At 36.8% G+C, this 26,558-nt stretch overlaps 1 protein-coding gene across 6 annotated transcripts in view; it reads right to left on the reverse strand.

Moving 5' to 3' along the window:
- Positions 1-26,558, reverse strand: part of RIC1 (RIC1 homolog, RAB6A GEF complex partner 1) — a 142,665-nt gene that overhangs the window by 32,837 nt on the left and 83,270 nt on the right. For 4 of the 6 annotated variants that reach the window (XR_006210584.1, XM_042964518.1, XM_042964519.1 and 1 more), the window contains exons 4-8: positions 21,092-21,199; positions 15,289-15,431; positions 14,854-14,990; positions 10,445-10,536; positions 4,955-5,043 (exon numbers count right to left, since the gene is read on the reverse strand). Coding sequence is in view for 5 of the 6 variants with exons in the window: in XM_042964518.1 (XP_042820452.1) it covers positions 4,955-5,043; positions 10,445-10,536; positions 14,854-14,990; positions 15,289-15,431; positions 21,092-21,199 (569 nt within the window). In the remaining variant the exon portion in view is untranslated. The remainder of the gene's footprint in view (positions 1-4,954; positions 5,044-10,444; positions 10,537-14,853; positions 14,991-15,288; positions 15,432-21,091; positions 21,200-26,558) is intronic. The other 2 variants (XM_042964517.1, XM_042964516.1) reach the window with 2 other exon arrangements.

Genomic DNA, 26,558 nt, shown 5'->3' on the forward strand with positions numbered 1-26,558 from the left:
AGTCTGAGAGTCAGAACTGACCCCTGAAGCTATAGCTTGTGAACCTCAGCCACTGGAGCCGGAAGGAAACAAGGAAGCTGGTCTCTGCTCAAGATGCAGGAGGCTCCAGTCTCCCAAAGTCTCACTTAAGCAGGTTTATAGCCTAAGGTTATTTAATTCAAGTCTGTAGGTAACCAACGGGAGAGACTGCATTAAAAGCACCTGAGAAAACAGAAAAATGGAAGAACTCAATACAGTGTTGTCCTACGGAAGCAGGCAGGAGCACTTCCTGCAGTGATGGAAATGTTCATATTTTCTTGGTCTAACATGTAGCCTCTCGCTACAGGTGGCTACTGAACGTTTACATGTGACAATGCAACTGAAGAAATAGATTTTTTTATTTAAATTTTTAAATTAATTTTTTAAATTTTAATTTTTTTCAAGATTTTTAAAAATATTTATTTTTGAGAAAGAGAGAGAGGATGTAAGAGGGGGAGGGGCAGAGAGAAAGAGAGAGACACAGAGGATCCGAAGCAGGCTCTGCACTGACAGCAGCGAGCCCGATGAAGGGCTGAAACTCACAAACTCCAAGATCATGACCTGAGCCCAAGTCAGACACTCAACGGACTGAGCCATCCAGGTGCCCCCAATTTTAATTTTTTAATAAAAACAGCCACACGCGGCTGGAAGCTACTGGGCAGGAAAACTTAAGTGTGCATAAAAAGGATACAGAGGTAAAAGGGCCAGAAACCACAATCAAAACACACATCACCCTGCTCTTGCAGGTTGTAAATCTGTCTTTAGAGAAAAAAATACATGCAAGCCTTTAAAGGCTATCTGATAAGAAAGATAACAAGTTACAGAGCAAATTTCTATTTCTGACACTATAGCAAATTAGACACCTTAAATGACTCTCCACACTGAAACAACTACAAAATTAAATAGAGTAAACACCTCAAAACAACTGAAAATACTGGGAGGTGAGTGTATCAAGTCATTTTGCCCTGAATTTTTCCGCCAAACCCAAAAGACCCTGACTTCCACTTCTGATGACTCAAAGCATACGGGGACAGGAGATAAAGCTTAGAGCCTGGCCAAGGCAGGGCATCTAAGAGAAGATATCTACATGATGGGAGGGGCCGCAGGGGCGACATTCCCAGTACAAGGAAGAAAGAGAAGCTACCATGTGGAAGGTAAAGAAACAGCAAGGGACACTTTCACGTTTGTCCGTGAGCGGAAAATAAAGATTCTTCCTCTGAGAATCTGCAATCACAAGTCAGTCCTCTGATGTATAATTTGTGCAACTTGAATGGGTCCAGAAAAATTTCAAACAGAGAATATAATGCTAAGGGTTCCAGACTGATGTAGTACTCCCAGGTAATCGGCCATGAACACATACAAATCCTCTCTGCAAAAACTCAAATTCAATTTAGGTCGCAAAGCATTCAAACAATTAGGTTTGAAGAAAATTAACCAGCTCTCAATCAAAAATCCTAAAATATATAAACAAACTAGTAAGAGCCCAAAGAACTAAGGCAGTAGAAACAAACTCAGAAAGGTTTCAGATACTGAGATTAACAAAGAATACAAAAACCATTTTTTTTTTTACTATCGAAAGAAATGAGAAAACATTGAAACCAGGGGCAGAATGCATACACATTAGAAAAGAGCTAAGTAAACCCTCTGGAAATAAAAAAGACAATATTTAAAGTAGACACATTAAGTAGACTATTAAGCATAAATGAAAAGAGAATTACTGTACTCAAAGATAGGTATGGAAAATTTTTCTAGAATACAATCCAGAGAAACAAAAAAAGAAATGAAAAATATTAAAAGGCAGGTTAAGAAACATGTAAAAAAAAAAAAAAAAAAAAAAGTGCAATGTAAGTCTGATTAAATTCCCAGAAAAAGAGATTAAAGAGGCAGTATTTACAGAGATAGTGGTTTCCAGAACAGTTGAATCCTCAGATCCAGCACGCCTGAATCTCAAGCAAGATTTAAAAAAAAAATGAAAAAAATTTAGAAAATTCTTCACCTTCCCAATCACAGTGAAACCACCTCAGAGACAAAGAGAAAATCTTAAAAGTATCTACAGGGAAAAAAGCCAATCTCCTGAAAAGGAACTACAACTGGACCAGAGACTTCCTAATAGCAACAGTGAAACCAAATGGTACTCGAACTTCAATGTACATAGACACAGTAACTGTCAATCCAAAACTGTGTAACAAATTAAACCATAATTAAATTACAAGGGCAAAATACATTTTCAGGCAAAAGAAAAAATTGGGTTTATCATCACGAAGTTTTTAAGGAAATTCCAAAGGATGTACTACAGACAGAAAATGGTCTCAAATTGAAGGTATGAGATCTTGTAAGAAATGATGGGCAAAAATATTGATATACATGTGGGTAGCACTAAGTCAACATTAACAGTTACATATTTTAATGCTTCCTGAGATTTTGACATCAGATACCTTAGCTTCCTCCTTGAGGCTAATCAGATTTTTATTATTAGATTACATTTAGATGGGTGCCTCAATTTTTTTTGACATTTTTTTTCTGATCCAAACATCAGAGAAGTTTGTATAGTTATATAACAATTATTCTTAACATGGGAGCATAAATCTGGGAGAGGAACAGAACACAGTTTGGAAAAAGGCTCCCAATTACTAATGGGAGCACAGTATCAAATCACGAGACATGTAGTCATGAGATTCTACTGCCTGTTAAATACAATCCTGCAAAGGAGACTGGCTTAAAAACATATTGCTTTGTTCATCACATTTGTTAACTATGTGCCTCTCAATAAACTGAACTAGCGTGGTGCAAAGAGACAGATATATCCTACACTTCGACACTGAGCCTAGTAGAAACAAAGACCCGTACACTAATAAGTTCAATAAAGCATTATCAATAACAAGATGTGATATGCAAACTATATCAGGGCACAAGAGGGAATGGTATTGTATCTAGTTCAGAAAGAAATTTCACTTGAGCTGTATCTTGAAAGACCAATATATTCCCTCCATAGAGAAACATGGGACATTTCAGGTACAGAGAACAATATGAGACAAAGGCTGACTGACTCTCAAGAATCTGTAGGTAGTTTGGTAAAGTGGAAGCCTGCCGTTGCTAGTCTATGGGCAGGGTACCCCAGTACTCCAGAGCACTGCAGAAAACTCACAGGGGGTTACATGAGATCATCTTCCAGAGAAAATACAGTGCTATACATAGGATCTGTTGTACATGATGTGAACTATTAATCCAGGTAGTTCACAGCTGCAACATTAGATTGTGCTACATTTACTTTGATGATGTTACCTCTTGGTGAAGATGGCTTTTTAGGAGTTGCTGCAGAAAAAGTGTCATGCGAAAATCAATGTGGAACAGGAATTATGGGTGAACATACCCGATCTCATTCCAAGGTTTGAGAAATTGTACAGTGTCCAATAGGCACAGACATCCTATTGGTAAAAATCAATGATTTTTTAAGATTTATTTTTGAGAGAGAGAGCAAGGACGAGCGAGAGCAAGCATGCACACACAAGTGGGGGAGGCAGAGAGAGAGGGAGAGAGAGAGAATCCCAAGCAGGCTCCATGTTGTCAGTGCAGAGCCCGACGAGGGGCTCAATTTCATGAACCGTGAGATCAAGACCTAGGACAAAATCAAGAGTCGGATATTTAACTGAATGAACCACCCAGGCACCCCAAAAACAGTGTTGAAGAGTAATAATAAAATACTATTTTTCTTTCCATTTATGAGTATTATTTTTTGAAAATGCTACTAGGGTTTAGACCTAACGACTTTATAAACAGAACTTTTGGTATTTCTTTTAACATAGAGTTACTGTGGTATAATTATGGAGACACAAAGGGCAGAGAGAACCAAGAAATAATGCCAGAAGTATTTGGCAGAAGACCTTACATGCCGCATATGGGGTAGATACTGATGAGGAGTTAATCAAATATCTGTTTCCATACTCAAGCTCTCCATTGCCCACTTCTGCCTAAAGGCTTGGAAAATCCTAAGGTAGCTAATGTGACATAATTATAGCCGATTAAACAAAAACTTTTTTAATGTTTATTTATTTTTGAGGGAGAGAGAGACTGAGTGTAAGCCGGGGAGGGGCAGGCAGAGAGGGAGACATAGAATCTGAAGCAGGCTCCAGGCTCTGAGCTGTCAGCACAGAGCCTGATGTGGGGCTTAAACCCACAAACTGAGACCACAACCTGATCAGAAGTGGGATGCTCAGCCGACTGAGCTACCCAGGCACCCCTAATTATAGCCAATTAGATGTGAAGAGAAGATAGCTGGAGCAGGTAGGAGAGGAAAATGCTCCTAAGAAAGCTTTCGCTTTCCTGATCAAAAAACAAATATGCCGTTTCCTCCTTTCTCCTTGAATCAAACGCAGCAGTAATGTCAGGAGCTCAGAAGCTGCATGCGACCACGGAGGAAAGGCCAGATGAAGGCCAGAAGCAGCTAAACTTTGGGTTTCTTCCTATTAGAGAAAATAAATCTTATTTAAGCCACAGTAAGTTGGGTTTTCTGTTAGGTTCAGTCCAAAGTATTTCCAATGACAAAGACTTTAGACTTAATCCTACAGGCTCCACAAGGGGTTCAGAAAGAGACTGTTTTATTTACTGCAGTGTATCTACCATTTAGAACACTGTCTGGCCTACAGTGGGTATTCAATCGGTATCTGCTGAATGAATACATTGAATTGGAAGGCATAAAACAACAAAGGCAATGAAATCAGGTAAGAGACTAGAGCAAAGTCCAGAGAAGGATTATATAGGGTAAAGTACCCTTAGGAGCCTCCCTAGCTACACGGAAGTCCCTGAGCCACACAGAAACTGTTATACGGTTTAACACTATCTGAACGATAGCATGCATTATTTAAATTTGCAATCGCTACACATACCATTACCTGCACGTTAAAAATTAAAAATAAGAAGGAAAATAAAAAGGACTCACCAGGATATTGTTTTGCTGTTAGCTCTAGTTTATGAGACAGCAGCATAGCTCCAGTGGTGTTATCTATAGTATAAACCTGTACAGAACCACTGTGAAAAATAAGCAAGCTTTTAATGAAAAAAGATAAATACAAATATAGAAAGCATTACTATGGAATGATTATGTTCTGCTGGTAAGAGTGTAAACTAGACTAAAACCATTTTGTAAATAATTTGCAGTCTCATAAATCTGAAATGTGTATTTGTAACCCAGTAAATTTTCCCTCTAAACATAGCCCAGAAATATCCTTGTCCATGTTATCAAGGGGCATGCTCAATGTTCATGACAACATTGTGTATAAAGGCAAAGAAATGGAAACAGTCTGAATGTCCAGCAAGAGATAAGAAGCATACACTGGAGTATTCTCATAGAAGAGTATAGCACACAGCACTGACGTGCGTTAAAATAGATAGCTGACACATACGTGTTGGTATAATTCTGTTTCTATACAGTGAAAAACATTCAAAACACAGTACACACATCTGTGGTAAAAATGCAACAAAAAGTTAATGGACACACACACACTCTACTGGTAGAGAAGGGGGGTATTAAAGAAGAGGAAGAAACGGGACCTACTGGTCCTCGAAATGTGCTATTCCTCATGCTGACAGCAATTTATACAGATTTTTATTTTATTATTTTTATGTACTATATCATTTTTTGTATCTACACACATGATGTATGTTCTTTTATGTACATGGTATACATAATGATTTCATTTATGAAATCTTTACAAGGATCAAATTTATGAAGGGCCAGAAACCAAAGCTAAAACTTTGTATATTATTTCTAAGCTACATTTCAAGACTGACCTATAATCATCATAAAACAATACTATTTTTGCTTATGAAACTATTTTCAGATCAAAAATTTAACACAAATGTTGGTTTTAAAATACTGTTAAATCTAAGGCTGCTTTTGCACAAATTAGGACGACACAGGTACATGACTGCCAGAATGTTCTGGCACTTATGCATGCTCTTTTGTGGTACAAGTCAGATGGTTTCCACAGCAGTTCTGATCCATATCCAGCCAGGTCAACTCTTCCCAAGGATTAGGACTGGGACGAAATAAAATACCTGCTGCAACAGGTCGCTTGGAGTTACCCACAGCTCATTGATGCTGTGTGTTTTTGTTTTTCTTTAATGTTTATTTTTGAGACAAAGCATGAGTGGGGAGGGGCAGAGAGAGAGAGGGAGACAGAATCTGAAACAGGCTCCAGGCTCTGAGCTGTCAGCACAGAGCCCGATGCGGGCCTCGAACCCACAAACCGTGAGATCATGACCTGAGCCGAAGACGGATGCTTAACCGACTGGGCCACCCAGTCACCCCTGATGCTGTGTTTTTAAATCTCTTTTTCTGTTTCATTTTGGATCATTTCTCTTGCTGTGTCTTTACGTTTATTATTATTTACTTCAGCAATGTCTGATGTGGATCTTTTTTCTATTTTCCATATTTAATACTCAAAAGAGACCCTCTCCAGCTCTCTGGAGTTCCCTCTTTGTGCCACTCTGTCACCTATGCCTGTCTGTCCTGAGTCTTAGCTGCTCTGGTCTCTCCAGATTCTCACTTCCTCATAATTCAACTCAGGGAATCTGCCAGGATCTGTCTTGGCCTCAGGCTGCAGCCTGGAAATGCAAAGCAATTAAAGCTGAGGCATTTATAGAGTTTTCTTATTTGTTTCTCATCTTTCAGGGATCGGTGTCCACTGGTGCTCGATGTCTCAAATTCATACTGCCATGTTTCATATTTTTGTCTGTTTTTCCCTCCATATGGGAGAGAAAATCTGATCTGTTATTCCATCTTAGTCAGAAGTCAAATGTCTGCAAATAGGTATCTTTCCAGACTACCTGCCCAATTAGACGCTTTGCTGAAAGATAGCATTAGGTAGCTAGCAGGTGTTTACTTCTTTTTGCTTTGCATCTGAAACTATCATGTGGTAACTTTGGGTTGCTGAGCTCTAACAAGTCAGTGAGGAGAGTCCAAATATTTCTACAAGAAACTGGTGTTAAGCCAACACTTACAGAATGACAATTGACCTTTTTATGTATTCTATAAAGCCTCTATTGTTTAAATTATTTGTATTTCCATTTCTCATTAAACCATTATAAGAGAGAGATTTTTTCATGTGTAAGACACTACTCACTGACCTCCAAGCAAAAACGATACCTCTATAATAGAGATACGGCTCTTACACAAGTGACCAAATTTAGTATCATTAATACTGGGACAACTTAACGTTACTGCTCCATGGTGCCACGGTAAGTACATGACATCACATATGACAATGTTTAACCAGCATCTAGTCAAACCTTTAAACATAAAGGTAAGAATAAGGCTGTAAGACTGATCCCCTGCAAGCTGACATCCTAAAAGTTAGCTTCTTACACAACTTAAAGGATACCAGCTACAGTTTAGTGTTCAGTCCTGGACTAGTGTTAGGACTGGAGGGTCAGAGCTAGAAGCCACTGTTATGTCACACAGCTACAATCACAAAACTTTCAACCCCAACCCATGATCACACGAAAGAAAGAAAGAAAGAAAGAAAGAAAGAAAGAAAGAAAGAAAGAAAGAAAGAAAGAAAGAAAGAAAGAAAGAAAAGGAAGGAAAGGAAAGGAAAGGAAAGGAAAGGAAAGGAAAGGAAAGGAAAGGAGGAAAGGAAGGAAGGAAGGAAGGAAGGAAGGAAGGAAGGAAGGAAGGAAGGAAGGAAGGAAGAAAGAAAGAAAGAGAGAGAGAGAGGCTGGTACTCTCCCAACTGATGGAAAAGTAAGATGACTGGAAGGCTGAAGGCTGAGATTCCACCTCCATGACCCTGGTGAGGGGATCCTCTCGTGGATCCTAACACCGGGCCGCGGCAGAGCCACCAGCGCTAGCCCTGACTGCGGCCAATATGGAGGCAAGCTAGCCACCACCCCGTCCGTGCTGATGCGCCAGCCCTCTTATCATCTGACAGCACTGGCTTCAAAGTTTCAAGCATTATAGGTTTAAAGGAACTAAATGAATGCCATTATGAGGAAACAATGAGACACATTTAGAATATAGGACATTCTATAAAAAACCAGCCTGGACTCTTAAAAAAGTTAATGTCATGAACATAAAAACAGTGTATGGGTTGTTACAGGCAAAAGGCGACTAAAGGGAAATAATAACTAAATACTGATTGACTCTGGTGAAAATAAGGAGCCACAGAAGAAATTCTGGTGACAAATGGGTTAATTTGAAGATGAACTGAGTATTAGTTCTTATCTGGGATTTATCATTAATTTTAAATTATAAATTCTCATAATTTTCTCATGATAAAAATATTGATTTTATATAAGAAAATGCCCTCTCTTTTTTGGAAACCAAGAAACAATGTAAATGTCCATTAACAGCAAATCAGATAAATTAGGATACATTCATACACTAGAACACTATAAATCAATCAAAAATGATTTCAGCCACTGGCAAACAGCATGGATGAATTTCACAAAGCTGACTGAAAGAAGCAAGACCCAACACATAGAATATGATTCTATTCCTATAAAGTTCAAAACCAGGTAAAACTAAATTACGCTCTTTGGGAACGCATGCATGGGTGGGAAGCTATAAAGCCTAAGGAAATGATCATCACGAAAGACAAAAAACTGGTTACCTTTAAGTGTGTTGGGGAGGAGATGGGAGTTATGATTTAGGAAGTCACAGGGTGGGACTTCCCACCTTGCAAAACTATTTCTTGACCCAGTTGTGAACAGATGGGTGTTTGCATTACAATTATATTTGCAAAACTGAATGTTTGGATTATGCACTCTCCTACAAGTATGTTTTTATTTTACAATATGTAAAAAAGGTTATTGGGGCGCCTGGGTGGCGCAGTCGGTTAAGCGTCCGACTTCAGCCAGGTCACGATCTCACGGTCCGTGAGTTCGAGCCCCGCGTCAGGCTCTGGGCTGATGGCTCGGAGCCTGGAGCCTGTTTCCGATTCTGTGTCTCCCTCTCTCTCTGCCCCTCCCCCATTCATGCTCTGTCTCTCTCTGTCCCAAAAATAAATAAAAAACGTTGAAAAAAGAAATTAAAAAAAAAAAAAAAAAAAAAAAAAGGTTATTATGAACCTTAAGCCAGTAAGTTGGACAGGGATATGAACAAAACCAATTCCCAGAAAAACAGAACTTGCCAAAGTGACAGGAATACGTAGAAAATCTAAACCTTCTTAAATCTACTTTTAAAACTGGATTAAATCAGTAATCCAAAAAATTCCCACAAAAAACATTGTAGGCTCAAATAGCTTCATTGACAAATTCAAGCAAACATTCAAAGATAAACAGAGAAAGAGGGGAACCAGTCCTCAACTTGTTTTATAACATAAGCATAACCTTGGTTAATCAGGAAAGGAAAGGAAAAATTACAGGCAAAATGTACTAATAAACAGATTTAAAAATTCTAAACAAAATGTGACCAAATCAAATCCATGAATATGGAAAAAAAAAAAAAGTACTTTTCCTTCTTAAACTAAGCTAAATTTACTTTTATTCTACATTTATCTCTTCAATGAGAAGCAGTGTTGAGAACTCACCACTTTACAGATTGAGAGTGTAAAGAAGGTGATGATTTATAATGTGTATTATTTACACTCAAGAAAAATACTGTGATACTCAACTTGATGTAGCTAGAGATAATACCAGATGTATGTTCTACAGACCCACTAAACTTCAATCTGAAGTTAAAAAAAAGGCTAAAAAAGCACTATACATATTGTAAAGTATTACTTATTAAGTAAGTATCTAATATAAGCTTTTTACTTGAGCTAAAATATAAGTTTGAGAAAGTCAGGTACCTTAGTGTTTTCCAACAGATCTCAAGTGCTTAGCATTGTGCCTCGTGCACGGGAGACACACAGACACTTGTTGAATGAATAATCTGTATTTAATTTTGTATTAAATTTGTATCTGTATTAATTTGTATTAACTAATGTAGGTTTTAATGTCTAAAATCTACATTATTGGAATTAAAACAAGAAACTGATATCATGTATGAGCTGTAAATGTGCTCATTAACTAAGTCACATCCACAAATTGAAAGGCAACATCAACACTGATGTCTTAAAAAGAAAGGGTTATTTAAAAAAAAGAAAAATATCTTCTTGATCCTCTTTTAAACAATCAAGAACAAAATTAAATTTTGGCTGATTTAATCTTCTTAACTTATAACTCAATTTCCTACCACTGGAGAAAAGCTCATCTTTACAAATTAAAACATTCAATATCTGAAATCTGCTCTTTAGATTTGTTTACTTCAATCTAATAAAATACCTCCAGATTTTATATTACAGCTGATTCCTAAACTATGATAGGCATGACGAGGTTTACAAGTGCATGCAGAACATTTTATGCTTCAAAATATATATTAAAAAAAATTTAAAGACCCATTATTTTTGCCAACAACTCTTAAAATGAAGAGGACTCTATCAATTACCTTGCACAACCAAACGCCATGAGTCGGTACTTGTTATTTACTGCTACACAAGTTCCGTCAACAACATCTTGTGGCCAAACTCCATGGAGCTGCTGTAATAAAGAAAAATAATGAAGGTTTTAAAAGTGCTGTCCAAATATACTGTAATCAGTATAATTCTCCTTCAGTAAACATACAGTTCCCTAAGGCTTGGCTTGATCTGGTTTCACAGGAAAATATCCCATCAGGACTACCATCTGAATTTTCTCCCTTAAAGTATCAACTTCATTCAATAGTTCAATAAATATTCCCATTTGATCTCAGTCCAGTGCTAGCTTATCTACTCATAAAACACTAAAAAATGGACAATCTGCAAACCCAAACTAAAGGAAGATGACTTTCCTGTTAGAAAGTCAACCTCTTACAGCAGAAACTGAGTCTAACTGGCTCCCTACTATCAGCCTCACCACTCAGCACATAGTGTTTAACTTCTCCCTTGGGGGCAAAGAGTAAATTTATTTGGTCTAACCTTTAGAAGGAATTAGTGATTTTCTAGTGCCCACTATTCTCTACTATCCCTTTGGTTTACAGTGTGGCACATCACCTGGTGTGGCTAACAGTGTGGTACCTGGCAGTCTGACCCAACATCTCAGGTCTACTGTTCGCTTACTGAGATGATCATCTGACCTTTCCAAGCCTCAGTTTTCTCATCTGTAAGTTACTTATCTCTTAGAGTGTTTTGAGGATTAAATGAGAACATACATCTACGTAAATTACTTAATACAATGGCTAGCATTCAACAAGTTAAGCATTCAATTAATGAATAAATTATTAAGCTTAAATGCTATTTTATTTACTTTGAATATAGAAACAATAGATCCAGCTCCATTGTCTGTTTTTATTTGTCAAATCAAGGATGTCTTAAATTATAAATTCTAAGGCTAAGGTCACCGTGACTATTAGTTTAGTAAGCACAAAAAAACCCAGCACACTACAATATAGCACTTATTTCTGGATGATCCCAACAGTAAACATTAGAAAATCCAACATAATTATAGCTCTGTGTAAAACAGAACACTATAAATTTTATTTAATTCCCAAACGAGCTATATAATCCACTATTTAAACACGGCATTATGTGCTTTTTCATAGGAATTTTATTTTTCAATTTTAATAATAAAACTACAAACTACTTTAGATGACAAAAAAAGTGTAAAGATAGCACTGAGCATTATTTCTGCGGACCACCACTTAGACTGAAATTAATTCATTGATTTCTCTAACAAATATTTTCCAGCACTCTTCACCAAGCACTGCTCTAGGTGCTAAGGATATGGCAGGTATTCAAATACACCAAAACCCTTGTCTGTATCCCTGCCTTATATGTTAGGAAGCTGTCAAGTTAAAAAAATTGTATAGTATATTGGAGGTTGGTAAATGCTATAGAAAAAAATAGTGAAGAAATTGCAGGGAGTATAGGAAAAGGATATAATATTAAACAGTTTTTCCCATGAAGGTACATTTTGAGGAAAGTACTAAAGGAGATATATACCAGGTACAAAGGCCCTATCATAGTGGCATTTCTGGCATGTTCAAAGAACATGAAACAAGCCTAAGCAGATGGAGTAGAATGGGGTAAGGAGAAGTAATAGACGAGGTAACAGGTGTAAAAGGAGATCAGATTTATAGGGCTTTGAAAGCCACTACAAAAACTTTTTGGGTTTTTTCTCCCTTATATATGGGGAGTCACTGGGGGGGGGTCTTTAATTTTTTTTTACCTTTTCCATTACAAATTATATTAGAGAAGAATACACAAAACCAAAATTGTACATCTCAATAATATCATAAAGTAAACACTTGTGGAATTAGCTAGCAGTCAGGCCAAGAATTACCAGTATCTAAAAATCCAACAGTGACCCTCCCAATCAATATCCCCTCACACACTACTACAAAAGTAACCGGTATCCAGACTTAAATGGTAATCCCTTCCTTCTTTTTCTTTAGACCAATACTATTTAAGAACATGCATCCATACAGACTCTAATTTAGAATGGCCTATGTTTTTATTTTCCTTTAATTTTACGTAAAATAAAATCATAGCACACATTCCTTTGTGCCTAGCTGCTTTCACTCAGAGTGTCTGTGAGACCCATCCACATCACCACACACAGCCCTGCTGTTCACGCTCACCATAGCCTCAAACACCAGGCTTAGCTCACTGGGCCTATGCCTCCGTCACCCGATCAATCTTTACAGTCTCAGGCACATTTAAAAGTATTTTTCCTCCAGCTTTTCTAGTTGTCTTCGGCAGGTTTTGTCCTAATTATCTAAACCTACTGAAGGGTTCTGAGCAGAGGAGTGACATAATCTGACATATTTTAAGACATCTGTTAAATGCATCAAAAAATGTCAATTTTTACAAAGCACTTAAATAATGCCTAACATAAACATGTCATCAGTGTATTTCCTAATTACCAGTAATACACATATGTATTCTTTTCCTGTAATTTCTATTTTCTAACTTATTTAATAATGTCCATCTGCTTTTCATTATTTTTTAAATTCTTCTTAATTTACTGGAAAATTTTCTTTAACCAAATACTAAGAAAATTAGTAAAAGCTGATCATCAGAAATGAGTTACTTTTTCAGTTCTGGGATTTTTGTTTTCAATAAAAAACATTTAAATCCCAAACATAATTTACAAATATACCTTGTAAAAAAATTATTCTCCAAAAGCTTATTTTTATTCTTATGTATTGACATGTTACCACAAATGTACTGTTTAGTACTTCATTATTTGAGTAAAGATGATAGTGGAAAACAGTTTTAGGAATATTAAAGCTGACATTGTAGAAAATATGCCCTTGAGAACTTAAAATCTTTTTCAGTCAGAGAGCAGACTGAATATCTAGCTTCTCTGACTCTTAAATCCCCAACTTTATAGCAGCAAAGATTTTTTTCAAAAAGCACAAACTTGCAAGGAAAAAGAATGGGTGAGGAGGTAGAATCATTAAGTTTTAGAAGCTAGGAAGCACGTGGATGAGTAGAATCCTTAACTTAGAGAAACAGCTAAATTTACACTGTAGGGCACACAGAAGGCCTGGGGACTGAGCTTTCTCAGAAAGACTGAACCACAAGCAGTGGGACTGGTTCACAGCCTGTAGAAGCACCAGCTGGGCGGTCCCACAGTACCTTCCCAAACTCAACAGCTAAGAAATATCCCACCTTCACTCCAACAGAAAAATGGAGATTTTTTTCTTTGGAGAAAAACGAAACAAAAAACAACCCTAGTGGTTTCTGGACCACACTGAAAACATGGGTAAGTGAATATGGACCCTCTAATTTAACACGTCTATAACTTAAATCCAAGACTACTGGGACGGCCAGGTACGTATTCTCTGGAAAGGACTGCAGACTCTCTTCCAATGAGCACCAGATACAGAGAGGGGAGGGAAGGAAACAATCCAGTCAGCTCACCCTATGAAGATAAGGGTCAACCAAACCCAGCAAAACCCACAGATTTCAGTGAGTCCAAATTTTTATTTTGGGTCTCTGTCACCGCAACCAAATTCATGTATTAACTAAACATATATTAATTAACCATAAACCATGGAAAGAGCTCTTTCAAGTAAAGGCATTAAGGAAATCCTCAGGATGATGGACAGCCCCAAAATACAACTGTGTTAAAGGTATAGTGAGCCAGCAGCCCAGTTTGGAGCAAGCCAGAAGGTTCCAAGAGAAATTACTTCAAAGAAGATGAAACAAACAGAACATCTAATGTGCCTGAAGGAATTGAGAGGATATTTACACAACCAGCAGACAGTCTAGGGTTGAGTTACTGGTAAGTACATAAAAAGTAAATAAACATAAAGAATAATTATTAATTCCCCGTGGGAGGGAAACCTGCAGGAAAGAAAAAATAATCACAGCATCCATGGCTCAGGTACTAACAGGTTTTATATAGCAGTAACAATATCAACAATGAACAGTAATCTAATTGAAATCAAAATAACTGTATTAGGAAGACACGAAGAATAGATGAGTGCAGTAGGAACAGAGAAGCAAATGAACTTTTTCTACAGAAGGAGTCAACCAACCAGCTAAAAACTAAAAATTAAATACTCAGAGCTGTGGAGATAAACTGCAAAATAACCAGTAAAGAAAAACAAAGTCGTTGTCTCTGAGAATAGAAATTGAGTGTGAAGAGTGCAAGAAAGAGGGAAGGAATTATCATTTTTCTTCACATCTAATAGAGTTATTTGTCTCCTTGTATTACTTTTAAGTATAATACATGTATCATTTTGATTTACAATTTAGTTAACATAACCCTAAAATACTAAATAAGGGAAGTGGCAGTGGGATTTAATAGCAAAAACCAAAACTGGCAAATGCAAAATAGAGAAAATAAACACTCCAAAGTCAGTCATACCTCTGCAGTAAATCTACTTGACACCGGAGTAATAAATCCAATTTTACCATCGTTAAACACAACAGCAAATCCATCAAGTGTGGCACAGTATTCCATGTCTCTGATGTGCACATCTGCAAAACCCAGGAATGAACCTGCTGATGAAAACATAAGTACATGAAATACGAATATAAATACAGTAAATAACTCCCTCACATTTCTCTTTGCAAACCCTATAAGGACAGTTAAAAGGGCAAAAATAATGACCTAACAACACCAAACCATTAAACTATTCCTTCCTACACACACACACTCTCACTCTCTCTCTCTCTCTCTCCCCCCCCTTGCATAATTAATTCCAAAGGAAAAAAAATCACTGCCCACCCATAAAAATATCTAACCAGATTATATCAAAAATAAACACCTGGCTCCACCCCATGCAGAAAGTATACCTACCTCTAGACGACTGCAGATCTACTGAAAAGGGTACTGTGCAAAGATTAATAGCTTTCCTCCCGTTTGTCATTCCTTCCCAGTGAATAAGATGAAGAAGTCCATCAGAAGTAGCAACGAGGAGATCCTCGAGCATGGACTGCAAACTATAGGGAAGTAAGCAATTTAGAATCAATGAACTTTAGGAGAGCACACTGGGAAAGCAAGGAGTATGAATGTAATGGCTCTGGAGAATGTTCATATACAGTGGATCATGAAACCACTTACAAAACTGTCATTTATCTACAATTTAGGTATCTAGTAGCTTCATCTTTGTATAATTTAATCTAGAACCCGAAATTCTGGATGAAATACAAGACTATGCGCAGCCACAGTCATGAACTTGATCAACTTGGTTAAAACTAGAAATACCCAAACAGTGAATTCAAAGATGAAAGACGATAAATGACAAGAAAGGACAAAGGCACAGAAACCATAAAAAGAACAACTTATGACAGGCTGACAGTCTGGAGCCATAAAGTACAGAGGTAATAATCCTCTAGCCCTGGCCACCAGAACCTTCCCCAGTGATGGAAATGTGTTATCAAACATGGTAAGCAGCAGCTACATGTAGTGACTGCATACCTCAAATATGGCTACTGTGACAGAAGAACGTATTTCTTAACTTTGCTCCCTTTGAACTAACTGAAATTCATGGAACTTCATTTGACTAGACGCTACTTTACTGGAGCTCACAGTTCTGAGTATTGTTGAGCCTCATGTTGTTCATTCATACAAGTATTTATAAAGCCCATGCTCCACGACAGGTGCCATGTTCTGTGCTGGCGATTCTGGGGTGAAAACAATAGTTTCTCCTTTCAGAAGACCTCTCAGCTGACTTCAGTGAGAATTATGGAGTATGATCTCCACACTATTTACAAAGAGATTTAACATTTACTTACCTAATGGCAAATAATTATGTGCCCAGCCCCTAAGGCAGTGCTAGTTATGTATGGCACGCAATGTTTGTGGGAGGAGGAAAAAGGGGAGAAAAGGAGAGAGGAAAAGGGAATCCAAGAATAACAATGCAAAGACACTGGCATAGAGGAAGAAAGAGAACCAGGGGAACCAGAGGAAATTGATATAAAAAAGCCAAGGGAATAGATGGATGGAAAAAGTACTTAAGAGTATCAAATGCTACAAAAAAATGCAAATGTAAGAAAGAAATGAAAAAGTTAAAAATGTGGTGTCCATAATATATACTCCCTATTATATTAATACTATTAAAATTCTTTTCATACTTAAGAAGAGTATATTTCAGAAATATTTTAATCCATAATGGTGGAAGAGATGTTTTTAATGTTTTAATTCTTAAATAAACCTTCAATCCTTTAAAAGCTGAGCTCAAGGACTCATTCACCAAGAATTTCAGACAATGAAGAACTGTTTTCTTCCCAACTACAAAAATATTAAAAAGAGAAGAACATTCGTAATCAACTGAGTTTACAGAAAGTTCACTTTTTGAAATACTATATATTCTTCCCTTTCAAATTTGTATGTTAGTGCAACATTTGCATGTAGCATGGAATAAGCAGAGAATAAAAACTTTAGGTTTTACATCTGCTGCTACATGTCAACAGAAGCAATTTAGTGGAGTAGTCACTGGCTTACCAGTGATTTTCATTCAGCAGGAGTCAGCCTAGGTTTTTTCCAACTATATTCTCCCTCTCCCCTGTTCCTATTTCCCTAGAAGAATCACTGCATATGACAGTTAGGAGCAAGATCAAGGTTACCCTGCAGGAATTTAACCACCTACTAGGCAAAACTCAGCACTCTTCTGACAAAGTTAACAGAATTCAGAATCTCTACTTTGTCATCCCCAGCGCTAGGACAAAAGTGACCAGATGTGTGGGGACAGGAAAACGTGACCCAGGGTCGAGAGAAAAATCAATCAATATAAATAGACTTGGTCAATCCTGATGTTGGAATTAAAAGATAATGACTTTACAATAACTATGGTAAATATGACAAAGAATCCACAGGAAAAGATAGATCCTCCTCATTCAACTGAAGTAAATAAACTCATTAAAACAAAGGCTGAGGTCAGTTGTTAAAATACGGAGTACTTCCCTAAAGTTAGTAAACAGGCCTTGCTCCACACCACACAACTATGTGCCCACTGACTGCTAGTGTTACAAAGATCTAACAATTAAAGATTAATTCCTGGAATAAGGGGATATCAGGATTCTTTACCGATAATCACTGTGACAGGTCTTTTCATGCTGCACTGGTTTTTAAGTATTTTGAAAAATCACTCCTGGGTATAAATACACACAAAATATACATAAATATACTCTAAGTTATGTCCTCAGAGAGCCTCTCCAATCATTGACTTCTTGGGCTTTTTAACAGCTAAATGATACGCCCGAGGTGCCTCTCCGTCCCCTCCCCACCCCGCCCCTTAATTTAGGACCTTAGAAGAATAGTATCATCTTGAAAGCAGATGGGGCACCTAGGTGGTTCAGTCGGTTAAGTGTCTGACTCTTGATTTCTGGCTCAGGTCACGATCCCAGGGTTGTGGGACAGAGCCTCGCGTCAGGCTCTGTGCTGAGCATGGAGCCTGCTTGGGATTCTCTCTCTCCCTCTCCACCCTTCCCCCACTCAGGTGTGCACTCTCTCTCTCAAAATAAATAAAATTAAATTAAAAAAACATTTAAAACATAGATTAGCATTTCTGATTAATCAAATATTCTTAATGGGACATATATCATTCATAATCACCAATTCTCAAATATGTAAATATATTTAATACCTAACAAATATTAAATACTATATACTACATACGGCTTTCCTAAGTACCTGGAATAGAGGAAGATAAGGAATAAACTGTGGTATTTACTAGTATTTATTACCTGCTATTAGTTAGAAACAGACTAAGGGTTTAATTACAGATCGTATCAGTACTTTTCACCTTCTAAACATTCTCTATCCTCTTACCATTAATCCTATTCTTTCTTCAAGCAAAAATTAAAAGATGGCATATTTGCCATATTATGCCTACAAGCAGAAGTTCTAACTATTATCTCTAATTTCACAGGACTTCTATTTTTGGTGGTGAGCAGGAAGATAGTCGGTTACAAAGTCCAAATACTGTGTCTTCTCCCTCAATGCAAAATCACATAGGATATCCAATCACATTTCCAACAAGTATGCATTACAGGTGCTAATAATAATACTGCTCTGAAAAGCAATTATTTTTCTGAAGTTTCAAGATAAACCTTAGAGATTTCCTATCACCTAAATTTGTAGTGTGTATTGAAAACTAGCACCTGACTAAAACAAACAAAACCACTTAGCACCTGACAAGTTAAACTTGTACAAGATGACAGGATTTCTTTTTTTAAAGCCTCTTTTTCTATCCCATCCCCATGATCCATACGGTCTGCCGCCGGATATAGGTAGAGAGCCGTATCTGTACAGGTCCATCTAGCTTGTACCCAGAGACATTCCAAATTCCTTACGTCGCAAGTTACATTCTTAAAAAGAATCTCCGTAGTGAAATAACATCTGCGGTCAAGAGTGCCTTTCTGACCAAGGTGATCATAACTTAAACTCAATCCTTTGTAACCCGGATCACACTGATGCAAATAACAAGAATAAAACAACATTCTTTTTCTCTGAAGAAAATACATAAAAAGATGGACTAAACACGGCAAGACAATAGCCAGCCGCTTGCATACAATTTTATTTTTTTAATGTATACCAGTATCTGTACTGTATTCTAACAAAACTAATGGTGAAAATAGCCTTTTATTAGAACTGTGACTCAGAAGAATTGAAAAACATTGGTAGTACATTTAGATAGTTCAATATATTCATATATCACCATCCATATAATTCAATATTTAATGAGACTAAAAAGTCTTTTTCCCAAACCTGTGGCCTAGCCGGTCAGTTCTCATACTGTTTCTTATACATTTTTCAAGAACAATACATATTTTAACACTACCAGCTCCCTTTTAAAAACAAATATTGAGGTGCCTGGGTGGCTCAGTCGGTTAAGCATCAGACTTTGTTTGGCTCAGGTCATGATCTCGTGCTTTGTGAGTTCGAGCCCTGCTTTGAGCTCTGTGCTGACAGCTGGGAGCCTGGAACCTGCTCGGGATTCTGTGTCTCCCTCTCTCCCTGCCCCTCCTCCACTCACGCTCTCTGTCTCTCAAAAATAAATAAACGTTAAAAACAAATATTAGCATTATTATAGAGTACACCTTGCTTTTTTCACCCAACAACACATTTGGGAAGTTTCTTCAGTAAAGAGTGCCCTCATTGTTTCTACAGATGCATACTGTCCCCACTGTGCAGAAGGTAAGAAAAGCTTTTTAACCAGCTCCCTACTGATTGACATTTAGGTGGTTTTTGATCTTTTGCTATTATAAACAATGAAAAACCCTGTAAGCATGTCATCTGAATTACTATATTTGTATGAGTAATTCCTAACAATAGACATGCTGCACAAAGACCATGAGCTTATGTAACTTTGATAGACATTGCTTAATTAATTTCCATAAATACTGTATAAATTTACACTCCCACCACCAATGTATAAAGTTCATATCCCTGATCTCCCCCCCAAACAGTATTTTACCTAACTGTTGATATGTGTAAGTCACTTATTTACTCTCCTAAAGGAGATTATGTAATATATTAACTGAAATGTAGACAACAAAAAGAAATTGTTTATATTCTGTGTCCATTTGTTCTACTGTCTTTTTCGTGCTATAAGAAGTCTTCACATACTGTAAAAATTGGACTTTGTGGTATTCACTGGAAGTATATTTCCTTGTTTTCATTGTTTATGTTTTCCTCTGATCATACTTATGGTGGATTTTTCCCCCCAGTTTTTTTTAACTTTTATATAATCTAATTTATCAATATTTATTTTCATAAGAAATTATTTGCAGACATTTTGACAAGAAGATTTTAATGACTCCTAACAAAATGAATTTTGAATTACAATACTTCTTTCGCTAATATTTCTTATCATTTTTTAAAGCAAATCTTATTAGAGATAAGGACTACTGGCCATTTTGATGCAAAGAAGGCTGGAATATCACCGTTATAATTTCATAATTGTATACGTCTGGGCACAATAACAGCAAAAGGTTCTTGAAGGCCAGTTTTAACTCTGAATTCAGTTAAAAAGAACTCTTTGTTAAAAAAGAAACAAAAAATACCATTATAGTGAAAACTTTATGTTAAAAAATGTACTTTTAACAAGACCCACACATCAGACAACTAGAATGTCAAATATGAATTAAGGAAATAAGGCCAAATTACACATACACTTATATTTTCTGCCAATGGATATAAAATAATTTTTTATATTTTGGTAATTCTGGCCTTAACACAAAACCTTTATTCATACTTAGATCAGAAAGCTTAACTTTCTTCCAAGTACATAAATATTTTCCAAAAACTTAAGAGAAGGTATTAGAAACAAAGCCACTTTCTCTTTTCCTCAACTTCTGTGATTTTTATCAGTATCAAGCAACTATGCTGTATCATTCAAACAATTCTAGATCTTACCAAAAAAGATAAATTTCTGAAAAAAATTATAGTTGGTATACTCAATTTATGGGCTTTATATATTTAATAAATAACTGAAGTATAATAATGTACCATCTAGGGGTTAATCAAGCATTTAGAGCTAAAAAAAAAATTATTCTCAGTGAAAAAAATGAAATAAACTTTCTTACTGATCATGTGATTAATCAACTACATTGTATACTGTCATCACAAAATGCTAAATTTAACCAAGGTACTATACCTCATGATGGGTGCTTGCAAATCCAGTATTTTCTTCATTTCTAAATTTAATGCTGGAGCACACTGTTCTTCCTTAAAATGGGGTGTCCCCTTCATTTGTGGACTTCCTCTAAAAAAAATACAAATATACAGGATTAAAGAGAAAGATATGAATTCTCCTCCACTCTGTGGCTCATCTATACCCAATCAGAGTAAACACAATCAAACTTACAAATCAGGCATTAATCCCTGAAGTTCTCAAATGAAAAATGGACTTCAATTCCATTGTAGCAGAGTAAGCAGTTAGACAAAGGGGTTTAACCAATGTAACTAGTGTTGGGGAGAAGAGCAAAGAATCTAAAGGAAAAAAACAAAGCAAATTCTCAAGAGAACCAATAGACATTTTTAAATGACTGATGGCCCTTTCCGAGGTGGGCGACTTTGGGGGATACACAACGTTTCTACCTACTGCATGTCCAAAGGGATCCAAATCCTCACCTCATCTTACCTTATGCCACACAACATCCTCGTTCCTCTGTCCTTTGGGTTATGTATCAGAATTAAGGTCAATTCAGGGATGCGACAGGAAATGTTTCCCATAAAACTTGGTAATAAATGGCAAAATGGCTACACCCGGTAGCTCCCTGCTACACGAGAGGTGACTAGATCAATGGCAACATAATTGAGCCGCCACACATGACCCCTCAAAAGGAACCCACGATAGTTCTGGGATCTTTATCTCTGCATGCATGGGACCATTCTTTCTCAATTCCTGTGCTGGGATTTAATAGCTGTCTCTTCTCTTGCTACCAGCTATCACTTACCCTTGGCAACAATGAGCCTGCCATTTCTCCCCCTTCAGTCACCTACACTATTAAAATTATGTGTAAACAGTCTAACATTCAACAGCTTTTAAGGTTCCTGGCTTGGTGAAAATTGATACTTTTTCTGCTTTCTGGTTTTAAGTTATTTTCCATATAGAAGCTTGGCGGTACTTTACCCTGGTCTGTGACTGCCATGACCTAGAATATCTGACTCCTTGTGTACGTCTGAATGGCTAAACTGGTTAATGTTACACCACACAGGTTCAGATTTAATTAACATGCTTGCTGTGACAGCTACTAAGAAAGACACCATGAGTTATTAGTTTACAGAACTCCTATATGGACTGCTAATCACACACACACACACACACACACACACACACACACACACACACACACTAATGCATCTCCTGAGACATTCTCCACATATGTCTAGTTTTAAAGTTATTTTTCAAAGTACTACATACACACCATTTAAACCAATAGTGCTAGAAAGCTTATGACAAAGGGGAAAAAACAGGTTTTTTTTGTTTTTGTTTTTTTGTGAGGACACAACCAGCTTTAGTTTTTAGCTATTACCTTCTTCTAATTACCTGGATGTTTTCCCACAATACATTCATGCTGCTTCAGCATCATTATTTAGACATTATCTACTAACTTCCCATGCTTATTCTCCATTTTTCCCCATCCTCCTAAGTACACAAAAATGTTTTCATTACGATGATTAAATAATCTTTACTTCTGGGTCAAGAAGTATTCAGTTCTATGTAAGTATTAACTTAAATAGCTTGTTAATTTTCCTGAAGTGAACTTTACTGCATACTTTCATTTACTTGGTCTTCTTTAAACTTATACCTAAGTTTTCTCAGACTCCTTAACAGCTTTGACAAAAACAACTCTCAATATAGTCTTCTATGTGGTCAAACCTGTCACAATAACCTATTATTTCCTCCCCCCGCCCCACATCTCTCCTGGTGCCCAATGCCCTAGTGACTAAGTCTATTGCAAAGTATCATCCTGATAATTTCCTTTGTCATCATCCTGATGACTTCTTTGCTTCTTTCCTATGAGCCTTTATTTTTTTTATTCCTCTTACTGGGGTTACATATTCTTGTGGGTTCCTGGAAAGGTGTTATGTGGAGGAACCGAGCAATTCTCAAGTCCAATATGTCTTTGACACTTGAATGGGTATTTGGGTAGAAATTTTTAGGCTGCATATCGCAACACAAGATGACGCACATGCAAAGCAATTTATTACAACAAAAGACTGTTACAATCAAAATATGTATCACAAGAATAAAATATTATGCAGCCCCCCCCCCCCCAAAAAAAAAAGAAAGGTGGAAGAACTCTCTAGACTCCTTGGAACGATCTCCGGGGTCTGTTGTTAAGTGAGAAAAATCAAGGTGCACAACAATGTATATAATCTGCTACATTCATACGACAGGGAAGGAAATAACAAATGTTCATACACATGTGCTAAATTTAAAAATGAAAGAAGAGCCAAAACTAAAATGAAAATGGTTATCTATGGGGGAAGACAGCATACAGGGTAAAGAATGCCACATTTTTTTAAACTTTGGGACATGAAAATATTTTATGTAATAAACCAAATTAAAATTAAAATCGGCAATAACCAATCTCTAAAAACAGAAAAGAAACGAACCTAACTGTACATCAAGCTAGCAGCACAAATAAGAATTATTTCAAGTAACTTTGAAACACAGTAGTTTGTGCATCCTTAATGGGAAACTTCCTACGGACAAAAATCAAATTGTATTCAGTAATAATACTGTTAAAATAATAGTGGTTATTATTTTGGAGTCACTCTGTATACAAAAGGATAAATCAAGTAAGTGATTATGTTTACATTATTAGGAACCAAGATTATCAATAAGAGAAAATATACAAACATAAAACTAGAGAAGTGAAACTGTAACTTTTAAAACTTTAAAAAATTTTAAAGCTTTTAAAAACTTTTAACTTTTATCTTAATCTTTAATTTGAATTAACAATATCAGTATTAACTCACAGTATCTTTTCCTCTTTCTAAAATTTACTTTTTATCTCTGTGCACTAAAAAGTCCTAAAAGCAAGTATAACCAATAAAAATCAGCATCAAGTCAGTCTTCAAAATATTATTTTGCACAGAAAGAAGTCAAAGGTCTTTGGAGAGTTGACTTACTCCAAGACAGGGGCAAAGAATTGCTAAAATGAGCCTTGGATCTGACAAGCAAGGATGCCATTTAAATAACACCATTTTTACGGGCTCTCTGACAGGCTAACGATGTGACAATCTGATCAAAAAGAATGACTGCAATTGGTTAAAACTCAAAAATGTAAAAACCCCTGCATTTACAACAAGACAAAAAGCACTCATTAGTTGGTTGTGTCTGGAAGTTCTTAGGACACAACTGGTTACTATAAGAAAAGGGAAAGAATCAACCATCTATTCTTTCTTCTTGTAGACTATACTTCAGGGTAAACATCAAATAGATAATGAAATAAAGTTTTTCTTTATATAATGACAGCTACAGAATGCAGCACAAATGGTAGAGTTTTTTAAAAATCACAATTTTGGGGGTGTCTGGGTGGCTCAGTTGGTTAAGCGTCCGACTTCAGCTCAGGTCATGATCTCATGGGTCATGATTCTAGCCCCACACCGGGCTCTGTGCTGACAGCTCAGAGCCTGGAGCCTGCTTCAGATTCAGTGTCTCCCTCTCTCTCTGTCGCTCCCACGCTTGTGCACTATCTCTCTCAAACATAAATAAACATTAAAAAAAATTTTTTTAATCACAATTTTGTGATCCCTATCAAAATAACAGATGCAGGGAACAAAATTAGTAAGTGCATACACCAGTAGGCAGGTAAAAAGTACAAACTTAACACATATCCACCAAATGCAATAGATCCTGGTTTGAACAAATTCCTAAAAAGATAGCTCTGCATTAAAATGGAGACTGATATTAATAAATTACTAATTTTGTTAGATATAATAGTATTACAGCGTTGTTTCTTTAAAATGTCTACTTGTTGCTGATAAAACTATTTGAGGTTGAAATGACACAGTATCTGAAATATGCTCCAAAATACTCAAAGCATACATAAGTATGATAACCTGAGAGATAATGATAACTTGCGAATGTGGGAGATGGGTTCAGAGTTTACCATTAGACTGTTACACTGACAAATTCCTTAACAAGAGCTCAAATGGATTTATTTCTTTCAGCATTTTAAAGGCTTTCTGCCAATGTTTTTTAGACTCTAATGTGTGGTTGTCAAGTTCAATGACATTCTTGTTCAAAGACTATTTTTGATCTGTTTTTCCCCATCAGGAAGTTCTTAGGAGTGTCCTTCCTTTGATTTCCAGGGAGTTATAAAATTTGAGAACAGTGTACTTTTTTAACAAGTATGTGGACTTATCATTGTTTGCATCAAACAAGCTACTAACAAACAGTCTTTAGTTTAGGTCTGGGAAATTTACATGTTTTGTTTCCTTAACATACTAATAAGATTCCCCACTTCTGTCTTCTCTTTCTGGAGCTCCTACAAGATTAGATACTGGACCTCATATGAACCTCTAATTCTCCTTTCTTCCCCTCTCACCTGGAGAGCTCCTCAACCGTTTCTTCCAAAGCTTCATTGAATTTGAAATTTCTGCTTTTGAGATTTCATCCCAGAAACACTGTCACCCACCTCCCCTTTTTTCTTGCACACCAGTTTTCTTCTTTTAATTAGATTACACCTGTCTGAGGTTGCGAATTTTCATTTCCTCAAAGCGTTTTTGTTCCCTATTGTCTATTTCCTTTTAGTTTCCTTTTTTCTGTTGTGTCTCTCTCTTTTACACTGGAAGCTCTAAGATGCCTAACAATTCCTAGGTGTGTCCATTATGTGTTCAACAGGTTAACAAGAAAAATTACCAGCTCTGATTACAAGCTCTGTGTGTTCAAGTTGGGCTTTTCAACTGGTAGAGGCCAGCTGGCATTTTTGTTGAGATCTTCAAATATCAGGGCCTTTTTGGTCATCTTTCTGGAGTGATTTAATTTTCCCAGGAAGGATCCCTCAATGCCGCCTGGGGTGTCAAGCATAGAAGCTCGAAGTCTAGAGCCAAGCAGGGGACAAAGGCTCACCATCCTAATGTTCAGTGTGACAACTTTCGTTTAATCCCCATCTTTAGTTTAGCAGCTCACCCTTGCCCTACTCTGTGTCTGGAATCCCTCTGGCTTATCAGACAATATACTTCCTGTCACTTGTGATGCGGAAACATAAAATTCCTCACTCCTGATTCAATTTTTTAAAACAACCCCCCTGTTTATGGCCCCTGGTTCACTCCTATATTCTATGGTACTACTACATCTAATTCCTGGGTCTTTCCATGGTTTTGAAGATCAAACAAGTTGGTTTTCTTTTTCTTCTTTTTTCTTCTATTTTTTTTTAGATTGAAGTTTAGTTGATACACAATGTTTCATTAGTTTCAGGTGTACAAGAGTGATTTCAGTAGGTCTATGTATTACGCCATGCACACCCCAAGTGTGACTACCATCTGTCACCATACGATGCTATCACAATGCCACTTACTATATTCCCAGGCTCTAAGTTTTATCTCCGTGACTTATTCATTCCATAACTGGAAGCCTGTTCCCACCACTCCCTTTCCCCCATTTT

This window comes from Panthera tigris, chromosome D4 (genome assembly GCF_018350195.1).
Source record: "Panthera tigris isolate Pti1 chromosome D4, P.tigris_Pti1_mat1.1, whole genome shotgun sequence".
NCBI lineage: Eukaryota > Metazoa > Chordata > Mammalia > Carnivora > Felidae > Panthera > Panthera tigris.